At 44.4% G+C, this 14,531-nt stretch overlaps 1 protein-coding gene across 1 annotated transcript in view; it reads left to right on the top strand.

The window, feature by feature from the left end:
* The window catches only part of cacna2d3a (calcium channel, voltage-dependent, alpha 2/delta subunit 3a), a 242,577-nt gene that overhangs the window by 67,011 nt on the left and 161,035 nt on the right, over positions 1-14,531 (top strand). The window contains exon 4 of the mRNA XM_077003026.1: positions 8,533-8,592. Coding sequence (XP_076859141.1) covers positions 8,533-8,592 — 60 coding nt within the window. The remainder of the gene's footprint in view (positions 1-8,532; positions 8,593-14,531) is intronic.

Genomic DNA, 14,531 nt, shown 5'->3' with positions numbered 1-14,531 from the left:
CAGAAGTCAAAAGTGCTGCCCTATATCATTCAAACATTTATATCCGTAGTCTGTGTCAGTGTCGTATGAATACCTATTCTGGCATGCACGTAAGGGCGCTGGCATTCATTTATCTAGTGAGCAGTAGCCAATCAGACCTTTGTAAATGTTGCTTTTTGATCTTTTCCACTTGATCTAGACAGTATGTGCACATGAGCACCGCATACAAACACAAACCGTAGTTTGGTAACTCATGGAGAAAAAAATTTGTCTTGCCTGAAATTAAACATACATGCACTCAACCTTTGAGTTTTTCAACAAAACTCTGTTTGGTTATATGAATGTTAATGTGTGAGTTATGAAAAGTGATTAAAAAGTGGTGATGTAAAGAGTGGTGATGTAATGTGGTGATGTAATGAGAGATGATGTAAAGTGTGGTGATGTAATGAGTGGTGACGTAAAGTGTGGTGATGTAATGAGTGGTGATGTCATGAGTAGTGATGTAATGAGTGGTGATGTAATGAGTGGTGATGTAATGAGTGGTGATGTAAAGAGCGGTGATGTAATGAGTGGTGATGTAAAGTGTGGTGATGTAATGAGCGGTGATGTAATGAGTGGTGATGTAAAGAGTGGTGATGTAATGAGTGGTGATGTAAAGAGCGGTGATGTAAAGAGCGGTGATGTAATGAGCGGTGATGTAATGAGTGGTGATGTAAAGTGTGGTGATGTAAAGAGTGGTGATGTAAAGAGTGGTGATGTAATGAGCGGTGATGTAATGAGCGGTGATGTAATGAGCGGTGATGTAAAGTGTGGTGATGTAATGAGTGGTGATGTAATGAGTGGTGATGTAATGAGCGGTGATGTAATGAGCGGTGATGTAAAGTGTGGTGATGTAATGAGCGGTGATGTAATGAGCGGTGATGTAATGAGCGGTGATGTAATGAGCGGTGATGTAAAGTGTGGTGATGTAATGAGTGGTGATGTAAAGTGTGGTGATGTAATGAGCGGTGATGTAAAGTGTGGTGATGTAATGAGCGGTGATGTAATGAGCGGTGATGTAATGAGCAGTGATGTAATGAGCGGTGATGTAAAGTGTGGTGATGTAAAGTGTGGTGATGTAATGAGTGGTGATGTAATGAGCAGTGATGTAATGAGCGGTGATGTAATGAGCGGTGATGTAATGAGTGGTGATGTAAAAACGCACTGGCTCTATAAAGCATCAGAATAATCTTCTCACAGCTCTGCAGCAGGTGCTTTAATCTGATGACTGGTAGCAGGTCTCAATGACCTGGAATTGTTGCCTCAGGTCTTTGTTATCTTAGACTCTCTCTCTCTCTCTCTCTCTCTCCCTCTCTCTCTCTCTCTCTTTCTCTCTCTCAACCAAGGCTGAAGCAGTCCGAACCGTTGCTGTGGCATGAAACCAAAACCACACAACTATGTGATTTAGATTTTTTTCTATTGTAATTTTTTTTCTTTTATTTTAGAAAAAGGTGAAATGAATGAGATTCATCTGACTGCAGCTTAATTTCCTAATGTGAATTTATAAGTAAATATGAGCTAAAAGTGTTATCTTCAAATTGTGAAAAAAGATTTAGGTTCAGATAGTGTTCAGGTTTATCAGTGCAACTGGCTTAATGGACTCTTAATGAGGTGGTTTTTGCAAAATGGTTTATAAAATAAATGTGTTTTGTGAAATTCAAAATGACTTGAGTTATATTTAACTGCTGGAATTGATTATTAATGAAATGAATTAATTTGTTATAGCTTTGTTATGGTAGATGGCATCAAGACAGTGGACAAGATACACCATGATACTTCTACGACGCAAACATAATTCACTGTCCAATCTCAACCCTGTTAGGATTTTAGAGGCACAATTTGAACAATTGATAATTGAAAAAAAAACCAAACAGCCAAACATAACCACTCAGGTTGACCCCAATTAAGAACTTCAAAGCCAAAACCACACAATCTGTGTTGGTACTGTGGAGAGTCAGGTAACACAGAAAAGCACCCAGGTCTCTTCTTCTGCACCAACGTGCCTAGAGCTACCATTGACCTCACAGGGCCCCGGTCATCCAGTCGTCTGGTAATCTGATATTTTGATGCTGTCATCCAGACATGGCATGCGTACACTCTAGTTGTGATGATAATTTGTGTTGAAAGCAATGACTGAGTGAGTATCCCCATGACTGAGTGAGTATCCCCATGACTGTGGGAGTATTGCCTTGCCCCTGTTTCCCCTGGCTTGCTCATTAGGGAATTGGACCCATGTGTTTATAAAGCAGCTTTGTTACTACATACACTATATTGCCAAAAGTATTCGCAGACCCATCCAAATGATTGGAATCGGGTGTTCCAATCACTTCCATGGGCACAGGTGTATAAAATCAAGCACCTAGGCATGCTGACTGTTTTTACAAACATTTGTGAAAGAATGGGTCGCTCTCAGGAGCTCAGTGAATTCCAACATGGAACTGTGATAGGATGCCACCTGTGCAATAAATCCAGTCGTGAAATTTCCTTGCTCCTAAATATTCCACTGTCAACTGTCAGCTGTATTATAAGAAAATGGTGTTTGGGAATGACAGCACCATACACCAGTGCACAAAGCAAGGTCCATAAAGACATGGATATCAGAGTCTGGTGTGGATAAACTTGACTGGCCTGCACAGAGTCCTGACCTCAACCCGATAGAACACCTTTGGGATGAACTAAAGTGGAGACTGAGAGCCAGGCCTTCTTGTCCAACATCAGTATGTGACTTCACAAATGTGCTTCTGGAAGAGTGATCAAAAATCCCTTGTGGACAGCCTTCCCAGAAGAGGTAAAGCTGTTCTAGCTGTAAAGGGTAGACCAATGTCATATTGAACCCTATGGATTAGGAATGGGATGTCACTTAAGCTCATATGGGAGTCAAGGAAGGTGAGTGAATATTTTTGGCAATATAGTGTATGTTATAAAAGATGCTATATAAATAAAATTGACTTTGACTTCATCTCCCCGGTATCCTGTCTGAAGACAGCAGGAAGCTCTGAGCCTCCCCCACAAAATGTCACTATTGCAGTGACTGTTCCTTCACAATGTTCTTAGGCCGAGGAACCCGTAGCCCTAGTAGGCCAGGAGCAGTAGAGCATCCTCGACCAGCACAAATGTATGTTTGAGTCACAGGGAGAAGAGTGAAGGGCAACACGATGCCCACATGCCTGTGACCCCTCTGGTTGACCCTTGAGAAGCTAAGCAGAAGGTTCAAGACATGCAGGGGACAGAGATCACTGCTGAATCACATATTGAACCAGCTTGAATTACTGATGTCCATGCTTCAGTCACAAAAAGCACAGACCTACTGACCTTTAAATGCACAGACCACTTTCAGTAACCCACAAACGGCCCAATCACATCTTGACTCCTGGTTAAATGCTCCTCCTTATAGTTCTGTGCAGATCAACAGAACTTGAGTGTAGTGAAACATGTGGGCCCATTTGTGAAGGGCTCAGTTCTGCAGTGCCCACACCCCTGAAGACTTTATAAATATTTTACTTGGCCACCATTCTACAGAGCAAGAGGTTGCTGGTGCATGAAGACCTGTTGGTGTATTTCAGAGACATTGGACATGCAGAAGGTCTTCGCCATGTCAGGAAGTTCTCGCTGTGTCACGAGGTCTTTGCCTTGTCAGGAGGTTCTCACCATGCCAGGAGGTCCTCGCTGTATCAGGAGGTCTTTGCTGTGTCAGGAGGTCTTTGCTGTGTCAGCTCTCACCCTCATATGTGAGGGTAATGTAATTAGCACAGGCAGAGAAGTTCTTGTCTGAATGAAAAACGAAGTTGATCATTTTGTCTTCAAGAAAGGCCTGTTCCAGCAACACATGTAACGCGTCGCCTCCGAACACGGCGGTGACGCGCTGGTTTTAACGTGATGTGGACTCAAGTGCAAACCTCTAAAACTGAATGCCAAAAACAGCCATCAGAAACCTCCGCGATTGCGGGAAAACGAAAACAAAAACCCCGAAGGGATAACAACAGAACGACACGGAGAAGTCTCGATGTGCGACAAACCAGGTAAGTAAATAACAAACGAAAAACACGCGGAATAATAATCAACGCGTCGCTGAAAAGAAAGACGGGGAAAACCAAAAATACACGGAGAACAGCTCAATGTGTCAGGAGTAATATAAGAGGCAAGGGAGGGAACGTGAAGCTCAGGTGCAAGACCTGGAGCTTCTACCTGGGTTACCTGTCAGTCTGTCAACCAGAACACTGGCAGACAAACCAACATAGAAACAAAAGAAAAACGAAACAGCAGAGAAGAAGACAGACAAAGAGAGAGGGACTGAGAACACTCAGCGAGAGAGAACCAGAGAGAATGCGAATGAGACGCAGAGAGAACAAACGGCTTGGGCTGTGAGTGTAACAACAACAAACAATTTCAGCAATGGACTGCTGAAGTTGCTCGCATTAAGTAGGCTGCAAACACCTGCAACCTATTGCACCTGATTGCCCCCAGGTCTAGCTCGCGGGCTCCTCCTTGTGGCGACCGGAGGAACGCGCCTGGGTCCAACCCTGAAAGAGCCCCCCCCCCCTAGGCCCGAGACCCCGCGGGCCCAGGGCAACAGCCCTGTCACGATAGAACGAGGCAATCAGGGAAGGATCCAGGATGCGCGACCCGGGAACCCAGGACCGCTCCTCAGGGGGAGCAGGAGGAGCCGGAGCGGAAGGAGAACCACACAAGAACAGCCGGAGATGAGACACGTGAAAGACCGGGTGGACACGCATGGAGGGGGGAAGCACCAGACGGTAGGTGACCAGATTAACGCGACGGTCAATCTTGAACAGACCCAGGAAGCGAGGGGCCAGCTTCCTGGTGCCACCCCGAACAGGTAAGTTCCCTGCTGCCAACCATACCCTCTGGCCAGGACGGAAAGACAGCGCCGGGAGGCGATGTCTATTGGCGCTGCAGCAATAGGAGGAGGAGGCCTTGAGCAGGGCCGAGCGAGCCCGCGACCAGGCGTTGCGGCAACGCCGAACCTGAGCAGCAGCGGAAGGCACCGCCACAGCCTCCTCGTGGTCAGCAAACAGAAGAGGAGCGTAGCCAAACAGACACTCAAAAGGCGACATACCCAGAGCCGAGTGCCACAACGTGTTGTGGGCATATTCGGCCCATAACAGGTGGTTGGCCCAGGAGGCGGGGTTAGCCGATGCCAGGCACCTGAGCGTCTGCTCCAGGTCCTGGTTGACACGCTCGGTCTGCCCATTAGACTGAGGGTGAAAACCCGAAGACAGGCTAGGGGAGGCGCCAAGGAGGGACAAAAAGGCCTTCCAAAAGCTGCTGGAAAACTGGGGTGCCCTATCGGACACCACGTCCTGTGGGAACCCGTAATTGCGGACCACGTGGTCCAGTAAGAGAGACGCGGTTTCATGGGCGGAGGGCAGCTTAGGCAGGCCGATGAATTTGCTGAATTTGGAAAAGCGATCGACGACCACGAGTATGGTGGTCAGACCCTTAGAGGACGGGAGCCCGGTGACAAAATCCAGGGAGGTATGAGACCATGGCCTGGAGGGTATGGGCAAAGGGTGTAGCAGCCCCCTGGGCTTGCTACGCGGTGCCTTGCTCCTATTGCACACCTCGCAGGAGGCCACGAAGTTACTAATCTCCTTGTCCATGGCAGGCCACCAAAAGCGTCTTTTAATGAGCTCGGCGGTCCGCCTGGCACCAGGGTGCGCCGCATAACGCTCTGTGTGCCCCCATAAAAGGACCTTACGTCGGGCGGCTGAAGGAACGAAAAGACAACCAGGAGGAACACCACTCGGCCCAGGTTCGTTGGCGAGCTCGTCCTGCACCACCTTTTCTATCCCCCATCGAACGGGTGCTACAACCACCCCGGGAGGAAGTACGGTTTCAGGGAGACTGTTAACGGGATGGGACTCCCACTGACGGGACAGAGCGTCAGGCTTGGTGTTCTTTGAGCCCGGACGGTAAGACAATGTAAAATCGAAACAACTAAAGAACAAGGCCCATCTGGCCTGTCTGGCGTTGAGGCGCTTGGCTTGCTGGAGGTATGTTAGGTTCTTATGATCCGACCAGACCAGGAAAGGGTGACGGGCCCCCTCCAGCCAGTGCCGCCACTCCTCTAAGGCCATTTTAACGGCCAGTAGTTCCTTGTCCCCTACGTCGTACCGCCTCTCAGTAGGGGTGAACCGGTTGTCTATCTTGACACTGAGTTCAATAGCGTCGTCCAGACTGCTGGGTGGGTCTCTGAGGGATAAGTCGTCCTTTATGTCTTCACTCAGACCCTCTATGTAGATCGCCCCCGGCGCGTCTGAACCCCAATCGCTCTCTGCAGCCAGTGTGCGGAATTCCACTGAGTATTGCGCAACCGTCATTCTGCCCTGTCGCAGACGTAACAGTTTGGACGCAACAACACCCCCAGAGGCCGGATGAAAAAATGCCTGTCGCATCGCCCGAGAAAAACAACCAAAAGAGGAACAGACCTCCGGTTGTCTCTCCCACATCGGTGTAGCCCACCGTAGCGCATTCCCCGAAAGCAAAGCCATCACGTAAGCTACCTTTGCGCATTCGGTAGGGAAGCGTGATGGCTGTTGCTCGAAGATCAAGGAGCACTGTAATAAGAACCCCCTGCATTCGTCCGGATCCCCACTGTAGCGTGCCGGAGCGGGCAGTGCGGGCTCAGCATGGGGACCGGTAGGCAACCCCGCAGCACCGAAGGAAACCAGAGGGCTGGGAGACACACTAGGCGGATCGGGTGTGTTAAACGCGAGTGAGATAGCCTGAAGCTGAGCGTGTATCTCCTGGAGTGCCTGTTCATGCCTACCGACGGCCTGCCCTTGTATGGCGAGGACGTTCCGCAGCTCATCGGCGGCTGGGTTTGCTGAGTCCATAACGGCTGAAGTTGTACTGTAACGCGTCGACTCCGAACACGGCGGTGACGCGCTGGTTTTAACGTGATGTGGACTCTAGTGCAAACCTCTATAACTGAATGCCAAAAACAGCCAACAGAAACCTCTGCCATTGCGGGAAAACGAAAACAAAAACCCCGAAGGGATAACAGCAGAACGACACAGAGAAGTCTCGACGTGCGACAAACCAGGTAAGTAAATAACAAACGAAAAACATACGGAATAATAATCAACGCGTCGCTGAAAAGAAAGACGGGGAAAACCAAAAATACACGGAGAACAGCTCAACGTGTCAGGAGTAATATAAGAGGCAAGGGAGGGAACGTGAAGCTCAGGTGCAAGACCTGGAGCTTCTACCTGGGTTACCTGTCGGTCTGTCAACCAGAACACTGGCAGACAAACCAACATAGAAACAAAAGAAAAACGAAACAGCAGAGAAGAAGACAGACGAAGAGAGAGGGACTGAGAACACTCAGCAAGAAAGAACCAGAGAGAATGCAAATGAGACGCAGAGAGAACAAACGGCTTGGGCTGTGAGTGAAACAACAACAAACAACTTCAGCAATGGACTGCTGAAGTTGCTCGCATTAAGTAGGCTGCAAACACCTGCAACCTATTGCGCCTGATTGCCCCCAGGTCTAGCTCGCGGGCTCCTCCTTGTGGCGACCAGAGGAACGCGCCTGGGTCGAACCCTGACAACACATACCTTGCCTCACCTGGCAACTGTAACCCAAGCTACACCCTTTTGCTAGCTACACCCTTTTGGTTGCTGGGACAACTTGCCCTTTTGGGTAAGGCAGTGTAGCTCTGCGTGGAGAGGCTGCTCATTTTGAGTTATTTCATACCCACCTTTTTCATCTTGACAGTCTTACTGTTAGCAAAAAAATCTAAATCTAAATTTATTTCTATAGCGCTTTTTTCAACAGTTGTTGTCACAAAGCAGCTTTACAAGTGTCCGAGTCCAGGGGTGGGGTAATTAATAATAAGTAATTTTCATTGTTGTGTGTATTTATATACAAGTGTTCTCTATGTAATTCTTATTCAGTCATAAATTTCTTGATGGTTAGTAATAGTAGTCCAGGGCCATGAAGATACAGCCATAGCAGGGGAGAATACGAGGTGTTGAGAGGGGCCAGGGCAGTGGGTTGATCTTTCATCATAGCTGGTTAGGCAGGAGGTGGCTGGCCCAGGGTGGATCTCGATAAAGGCTCGTCTCTCCTCATCTCAGTATTTCTCGGGTAGGAGAGCAGCCATTTGGAAAAAGAAAAGAAGGAAAAGCTGTGTTCAGTTGATCTTCAGTCTCAGTCTGTTATGGACCCACATCTCAATGCATGTGCATGTATGAGGATCTTTGTGTGTGTAAATATATATGTATGAAGGAGAAAGAGAAGCGCTGAATATAATGTCAATTACATTCCACTGCATGCTGTATGGGTATTCCAGTCCATCATTGTGAATGAACGGATGTAAACACGAGCTGCTGTGTTTGGAAGCAGGGTGAACACCTTCCACCCTGAATTATTGATTTTTTTAAATATGTAAATTAATATGCATAATAATGAGATGATAATCTGCAGCTCTTGCGTGGTGTGATTGTAATGAATGACGTGTAATTATGACCTGTTCTCTTCCTCTCTAGCGGCTGGTAGAGGCAGCAGAAGAGGCTCACCTGCAACACGAGTACAACCCCAAACTGGACGTAAGAAACAGCCTTCTGTTACCCTGGCAACACCATTCCTTCACCATAGCAACACCACTTAATCATAGACATCATGCGTTGTACATAAGTGTGTGGCTCCAGATTTTGAAGTGGGTAACTAAACCTTACTCTCACATAATTACTTATTAGCACACAGTTTTATTAGCACACAGCCACAGATTAGATCTCAGGTGAGAGATCTGCATGGTGAACCTGATCAGCACATATTTTAAATGTAAACATTATTAGTTTGCATGCAATTAAAACTTATTACACACAGTTCTGGATTTTAAAAATATTCTAGTTTTGGATTGAAATAAATTTTAGGGATCACTGCTCGTCGTTGTTGGATCAGCAAGATTATAGAAGTGTTTTTTGTTGCCATTCATGCATCCTAAAATGTAAATGATGACTAAACCACTTTTAAACATAACAGCAGTATAACACGTTACATTAAGGGTCATACATTAATGATTAACTACACGTTAATAACTTGTTGATTGGCCATTATTTTTGTGCTTGTTAAGTGTTATTATGAATTAGCTGTTAATAACTAATTAAGTACTATTAACTGATTAATAGTCTATCACCATTTTAACTATGTACTATCTGAAAGTGTATTTTATTACAAATATATTTTATAAAGTATAGTTTTATCATTTCTTTCATATAAAACACATATGACATATATGATATGTATTTATTCCTAATCTTAATCATTTACTTAAAGTTTACTAAATGTATTCATGTACTAAACAGCTAATGCATAATGAGCAGTTAACTAATATGTACATGATGATTAAATACTGAATTATTAACTTTAATTTGCATCCATTAAGGTAAAGTGTGACCACTTTCCTTTTACTATGGCTATGCAGCTAAAGCCGCTTTGCTTTTGAAAATCCAGTTCACGGAAAGCTATTTTAAAGCATGGACAAACTGTTCAAGTCTCAGGACCATGGACAGCCCCCTTGTAACATTCTTCTATTCAGAACTATGCACAGGAGGATATTTCACCAGTACGATATTTCTGCCAGGTGGCGAATCTAAAAGTCAAGACGAGGAAAAAGAACTTTTCCTTTTTTCCATTTTTTCCCCTCCCTTTAATGTCAAATATCAAAGCAATATAAAAGTAAAATCTAATATGAAAATATTGCTTACATGTATTTTTTAAAAGTTGTAATACCACTCCTTTTCAACAATGTTTAGGTTACCATTCTGTCAATACTATGACTTTCAGTACCATGGACAGTTACGCCCATCTTATTATAGGTGCCTCCAGCACCAGAGTTAGCTACCCATAAAGCACTCTGGCAGTATTGCACCATTCAAAACCACACACACAGTTCTCGCCCACACCCTAGTCACTTAAATCAGTCAAGCCTCTGCACTTAATGGACTTGTACAGACCTATCGACCTTTAAATGCACAGAGCACTTTCAAACGCAGACTAATGTGGAGTCCATCAACACAGGCGTGTGGGAAAGCGATTGATATACAAAATTGTATCATTAATGTAGAAATATTTTTCTCTCCATGTTTCACCAAACCATTTTAATGTTCAAAGCATATGACCCCAACTTTGCGAATCAGGTCTGACATTTTGACTTGAAAACGAACGTGTTATTCTGTCAGCTTGCATTAACACTGAACATGTTTCTCAAATGGAGAGATAAAAAAGAATCACTTGTATATCTCCCTTGTGGGTCTTTTAGTCTTTTAATAATCATCTTCTTTAAATGTGCACCCGTTTGGCTACTGAGAACCTCTTGATCTGCCAAAATGGAGCATTTAAGTGACTTCGTTCTCTTGACTGCCTCAAGGTCTTTCCCATTTCATGTCAAAATGTTGAAAAGTATTTGTTGAGGATTGCACACATGGCCATACCATTCCCTCTCCACACACACTGTTACCAGAAATTGAAGTTTATTTTTGTATTTAATATTCTGAATGAATAACATTTAAAAAGGTAGTGGCTATGTGCAGGATAATGGCTATGGAATAATGGGCAAGGATTCTCTCAATCTTTGTTCACTTGAGTGAACAAAGTGGTGTTCTACATGCTTGTGAACACACACACACACACACGCACACACACACACACACACACACACACACACACACACACACACACACACACACACACAAGACACACACGTACACACACACACACACACACACACACACACACACACACACACACACACACACACACACACACACACACACACACACACACACACTCTCTCTCCCTCTGCACATCTCTGTCTTGACATATAGTGCCCACATATGCATGCACATGTACACACCCACATACAATGTGTTCCTGTTATATGGTCTGTAGGTATGATAAGAACCCTGCCTGCAGTAGTCTGCTGTAGTCTGCTGTAGTCTGCTGTAGTCTGCAGTAGTCTGCTATAGTCTGCTGTATTCCCACCAAACTGAAGGTTTATATTTTTATAAATAGCCACTTTGTTACAGTTCTTGTTTTGTGAAGAATAAAGACACACTGCACTACAGCGGACAGTCACGTGAGATCATCCAGGCTTCACCATCGCCTCAAGCACCACATTTAGCTCCCCATGAACTGAAAGTTTCAGAACCGTCCAGAACCGTTCAGTATAATGTGAACACTTCCTGACTTCAGTGTTTCCAGTGTTCTCCTGCATGTTTTATTCAACTGTGTTCTACCACTCGCAGGCAGTCACAAGTTGATATGCATATAACCAAATCAATACCATTATCTTCACAACTCTTTTGTCAATAAGCTGTTATATACCACTGCCCTGATATCACCTGAAGGTCTTCAGGGTGCTTCCTCATTTCATCAGTGTTGAAGTAGACTTGGCATCTACTGTAATATCCTGTTTCATAGAACCAAAATGCCTTTATCTCTTCCCTTATTCAACCATTCATATGCAATCTATCCAATCTATTGCTCAGGTGTTTTAGACCTCCTCTAACCTCAGACGGTGAGGTCTTGCCATTGGATCGCTGTAGGCAGTACCCAGCGAAAACTTCAGATGACCTCAGAGGCCTTTCTCTGTCTGACGAGGGCTTTAAGCATCAAGGAGAAAATCAAACTTCCTTGCATCCCATTGGCCGCTTCGTTTGTAGCTATGACCTCAACCGTCCAATCGGATCAGACTCTGAGGGGCAGTCCCTGACTCTGCATTTGGCATTTACTGAGTGTGTGCTGGAGACAAGAAGGTAATTACTGAACATCCCTGTGAGGCTCCAAATAACGTCAAGCCTGTGGAAGGTGAAGCCTTGTCAACACTGGAATGCCCAGATCTGTTTGTGCATGTGTGTGTGTGTGTGTATATATACAGTATATATATATATATTGTGTGTGTGTGTGTATATATATATATATGTGTGTGTGTGTGTGTGTGTATATTTGTGTGTGTGTGTGTGTGTGTGTGTGTAGAGCTGTTGAATACATATTTGGCTGGCAGCAGAGAGAGAGATAGATCCCCTCCTTATCTACTCAAACCAGAGCTCCTTCTCAGCCTACTGGAATTGGCTTCGCAATCTATTGCGCCTCTCTGTTTCTCTCTCTCTCTCCCTTCCTCTCTCTCTCTCTCTCTCTCATATACACACAAGTCCACTACAGTCTTCGTGCACAGAGCCATTCACGAAAACGTGCGCATGCTGTCATCTCACCGGCGCTCCACCACCTCCACCAGCTCCATCAGCTCACCGGCGCTCCGTGAGCTCTGTCAGCTCCACCAGCTCCACCTCTTTCAGCTCCACCTCTTTGCTCTCTGTCTCTCTTCTCAGCCCCATAAATATTTGTGCTTGAGATCAGAATCAGAATCAGAATCAGAATCAGAAATACTTTTTTAATCCCCTGGGGGAAATTGCAATTGTTACAGCTGCTCCTCTTAATAAAAATACACTATAAAAATACCAAAAATATTTACATAATTAAATGACAAATCAAACAAAGTTTAGAAGAAGAAATAGAAATAAATAAAATAACGTGTCAATAGAAATAAAAATAAAGTGTCAGTAGAAATAAAAATAAAAATAAAGTGTGAAGTGTCAGATGCAATTGTTGTTGTTATTGAGAGGGTATTGCACATTTGAAATGTAATAATAATATTGTATAATCTTGTAATAATAATAGTATTGCACATTTGAAGGTAATACTAGTAGTAAACATTACACAGATGAATATTGAGCATTATGCATTTAAAGAGGAGTTGTACAGTTTAATGGCCACAGGTAAAAATGGCCACAGATGGATTCAGAGGTAATTGCTCCTTCTCAGATGGGGTTCCTCTCTCTCTTTCTCTCTCTCTCTCTCTCTCTCTCTCTCTCTCTCTCTCTCTCCCTCTCTTTCTCTCTCTCTCTCTTTCTCTCTCTCTCCCTCTCTTTTTCTCTCTCTCTCTTTCTCTCTCTCTCTCTCTCTCTCTCTCTCTCTCCAGCAGGGCAGGACTTAATTCCACACCAATGTAATGTGCAGTTACAGGCTGATTTCAGGAGTCCCCAAATAAGATTTTCATGCCCATCCAAACCAGGCGGTGCAGAAGTGTGTGAGGGTCCCTGTTGGGTGGCTCCTGTAGAGAGACTGGAACGTCCATGTTATCGTTACGAACTGCACTGCCACCTGTTTCCATGCACTTGTGTGTGTGTGTGTGTGTGTGTGTGTGTGTGTGTGTGTGTGTGTGTGCGTGTGTGTGTGTGTGTGTGTGGGCAATGCAAAATGACTAAAGACTGGAGCTGGTGTAGGTGTTGAAATACATAAGAAGAGCTTGAGCAATTGGACAAATTATGACAAATTTGTGATCATCTTTTTTCTTCCTGCCGGCCCCCCACGATGCCTCCCTGCTCCTGCGTGACAGTGATAAATCTGCTCCCCTGTGCAGTGTGTCTTATATCTGCCTTATGAAGTCACCAGAGAGGGAGGTTCTGGGAACTCTTCTCATTAACTGTCTGAAGTGTACTCATGATACACACACACACACACACACACACACACACACACACACACACACACACACACATATATTTTAATACTTTATTTGGATTAGCGTGTGCTCATAACAAAATAACAAAAAATCCAAACACTTCTCAGAATCATTATGGAATTTAAGCTTCTGCCCACAGTAAGTCATACCAGAACCTTCTCCACATGTTACAGGGTTCACAAGCCCTCAGCACATGTGGTACTTGGTATTTGTATTATCTGTATTTCTGTATGTCAGACTTTAAGATTATAGATTATGTAAGATTATAGTAATTACAGTAAGACACATTGTCAAAAGTATTCTTAATATTGCCATAATCTACACTTTTCTGCATTTATGACAGCAGTTACAACAGCACAGACACAGACACACTCACACACACACACACACACACACACACACACACACACACACAGTGTTAAGAAGCTGTTACAGCAGACAGGTGTATAGAGCTTATAGTGTATAATGCTTGATAATGTTCTTTTCACATAGAACAGAACAACGAAATATTCATCATTTTCTTTCAATGGCACCTAATCCAGAGGAGTTATTTATCCACACACATTGTGCTGGATGGTGACATTGTTTGGTTTGGTTGACCGCATGTCTGTCGATATTAGGCTTAGTTAAACTTTTTTTGTGATTGAATTAAAACAAATTGTTGAGGAAATTCATTTATTGCTGACCTTTTAATAAAATTATTGATTTTGTGCTTTTTTTGTGGTAGTGACCCCACCAATATCACCCTGGTCATTCAGCTCTAGCAGATCTGAGGGGAGCTGGATGCCTGCAGTTTGAGTGAGTTTGAGTGTGTTTGAGTGAGTTTGAGTGAGTTTGAGTGAGTTGAGTGAGTCTGAGTGAGTTTTTAGTGTGTTTGAGTGAGTTTGAGTCAGTTTAGTGAGTTTGAGTGAGTTTAAGTGAGTTTGAGTAAGTTGAGTGAGTTGAGTGAGTTTGAGTGAGTTT

The sequence above is a fragment of the Brachyhypopomus gauderio genome, chromosome 4 (genome assembly GCF_052324685.1).
Source record: "Brachyhypopomus gauderio isolate BG-103 chromosome 4, BGAUD_0.2, whole genome shotgun sequence".
NCBI classification, from domain to species: domain Eukaryota; kingdom Metazoa; phylum Chordata; class Actinopteri; order Gymnotiformes; family Hypopomidae; genus Brachyhypopomus; species Brachyhypopomus gauderio.
This window is presented reverse-complemented; position numbering and strand designations above follow the sequence as displayed.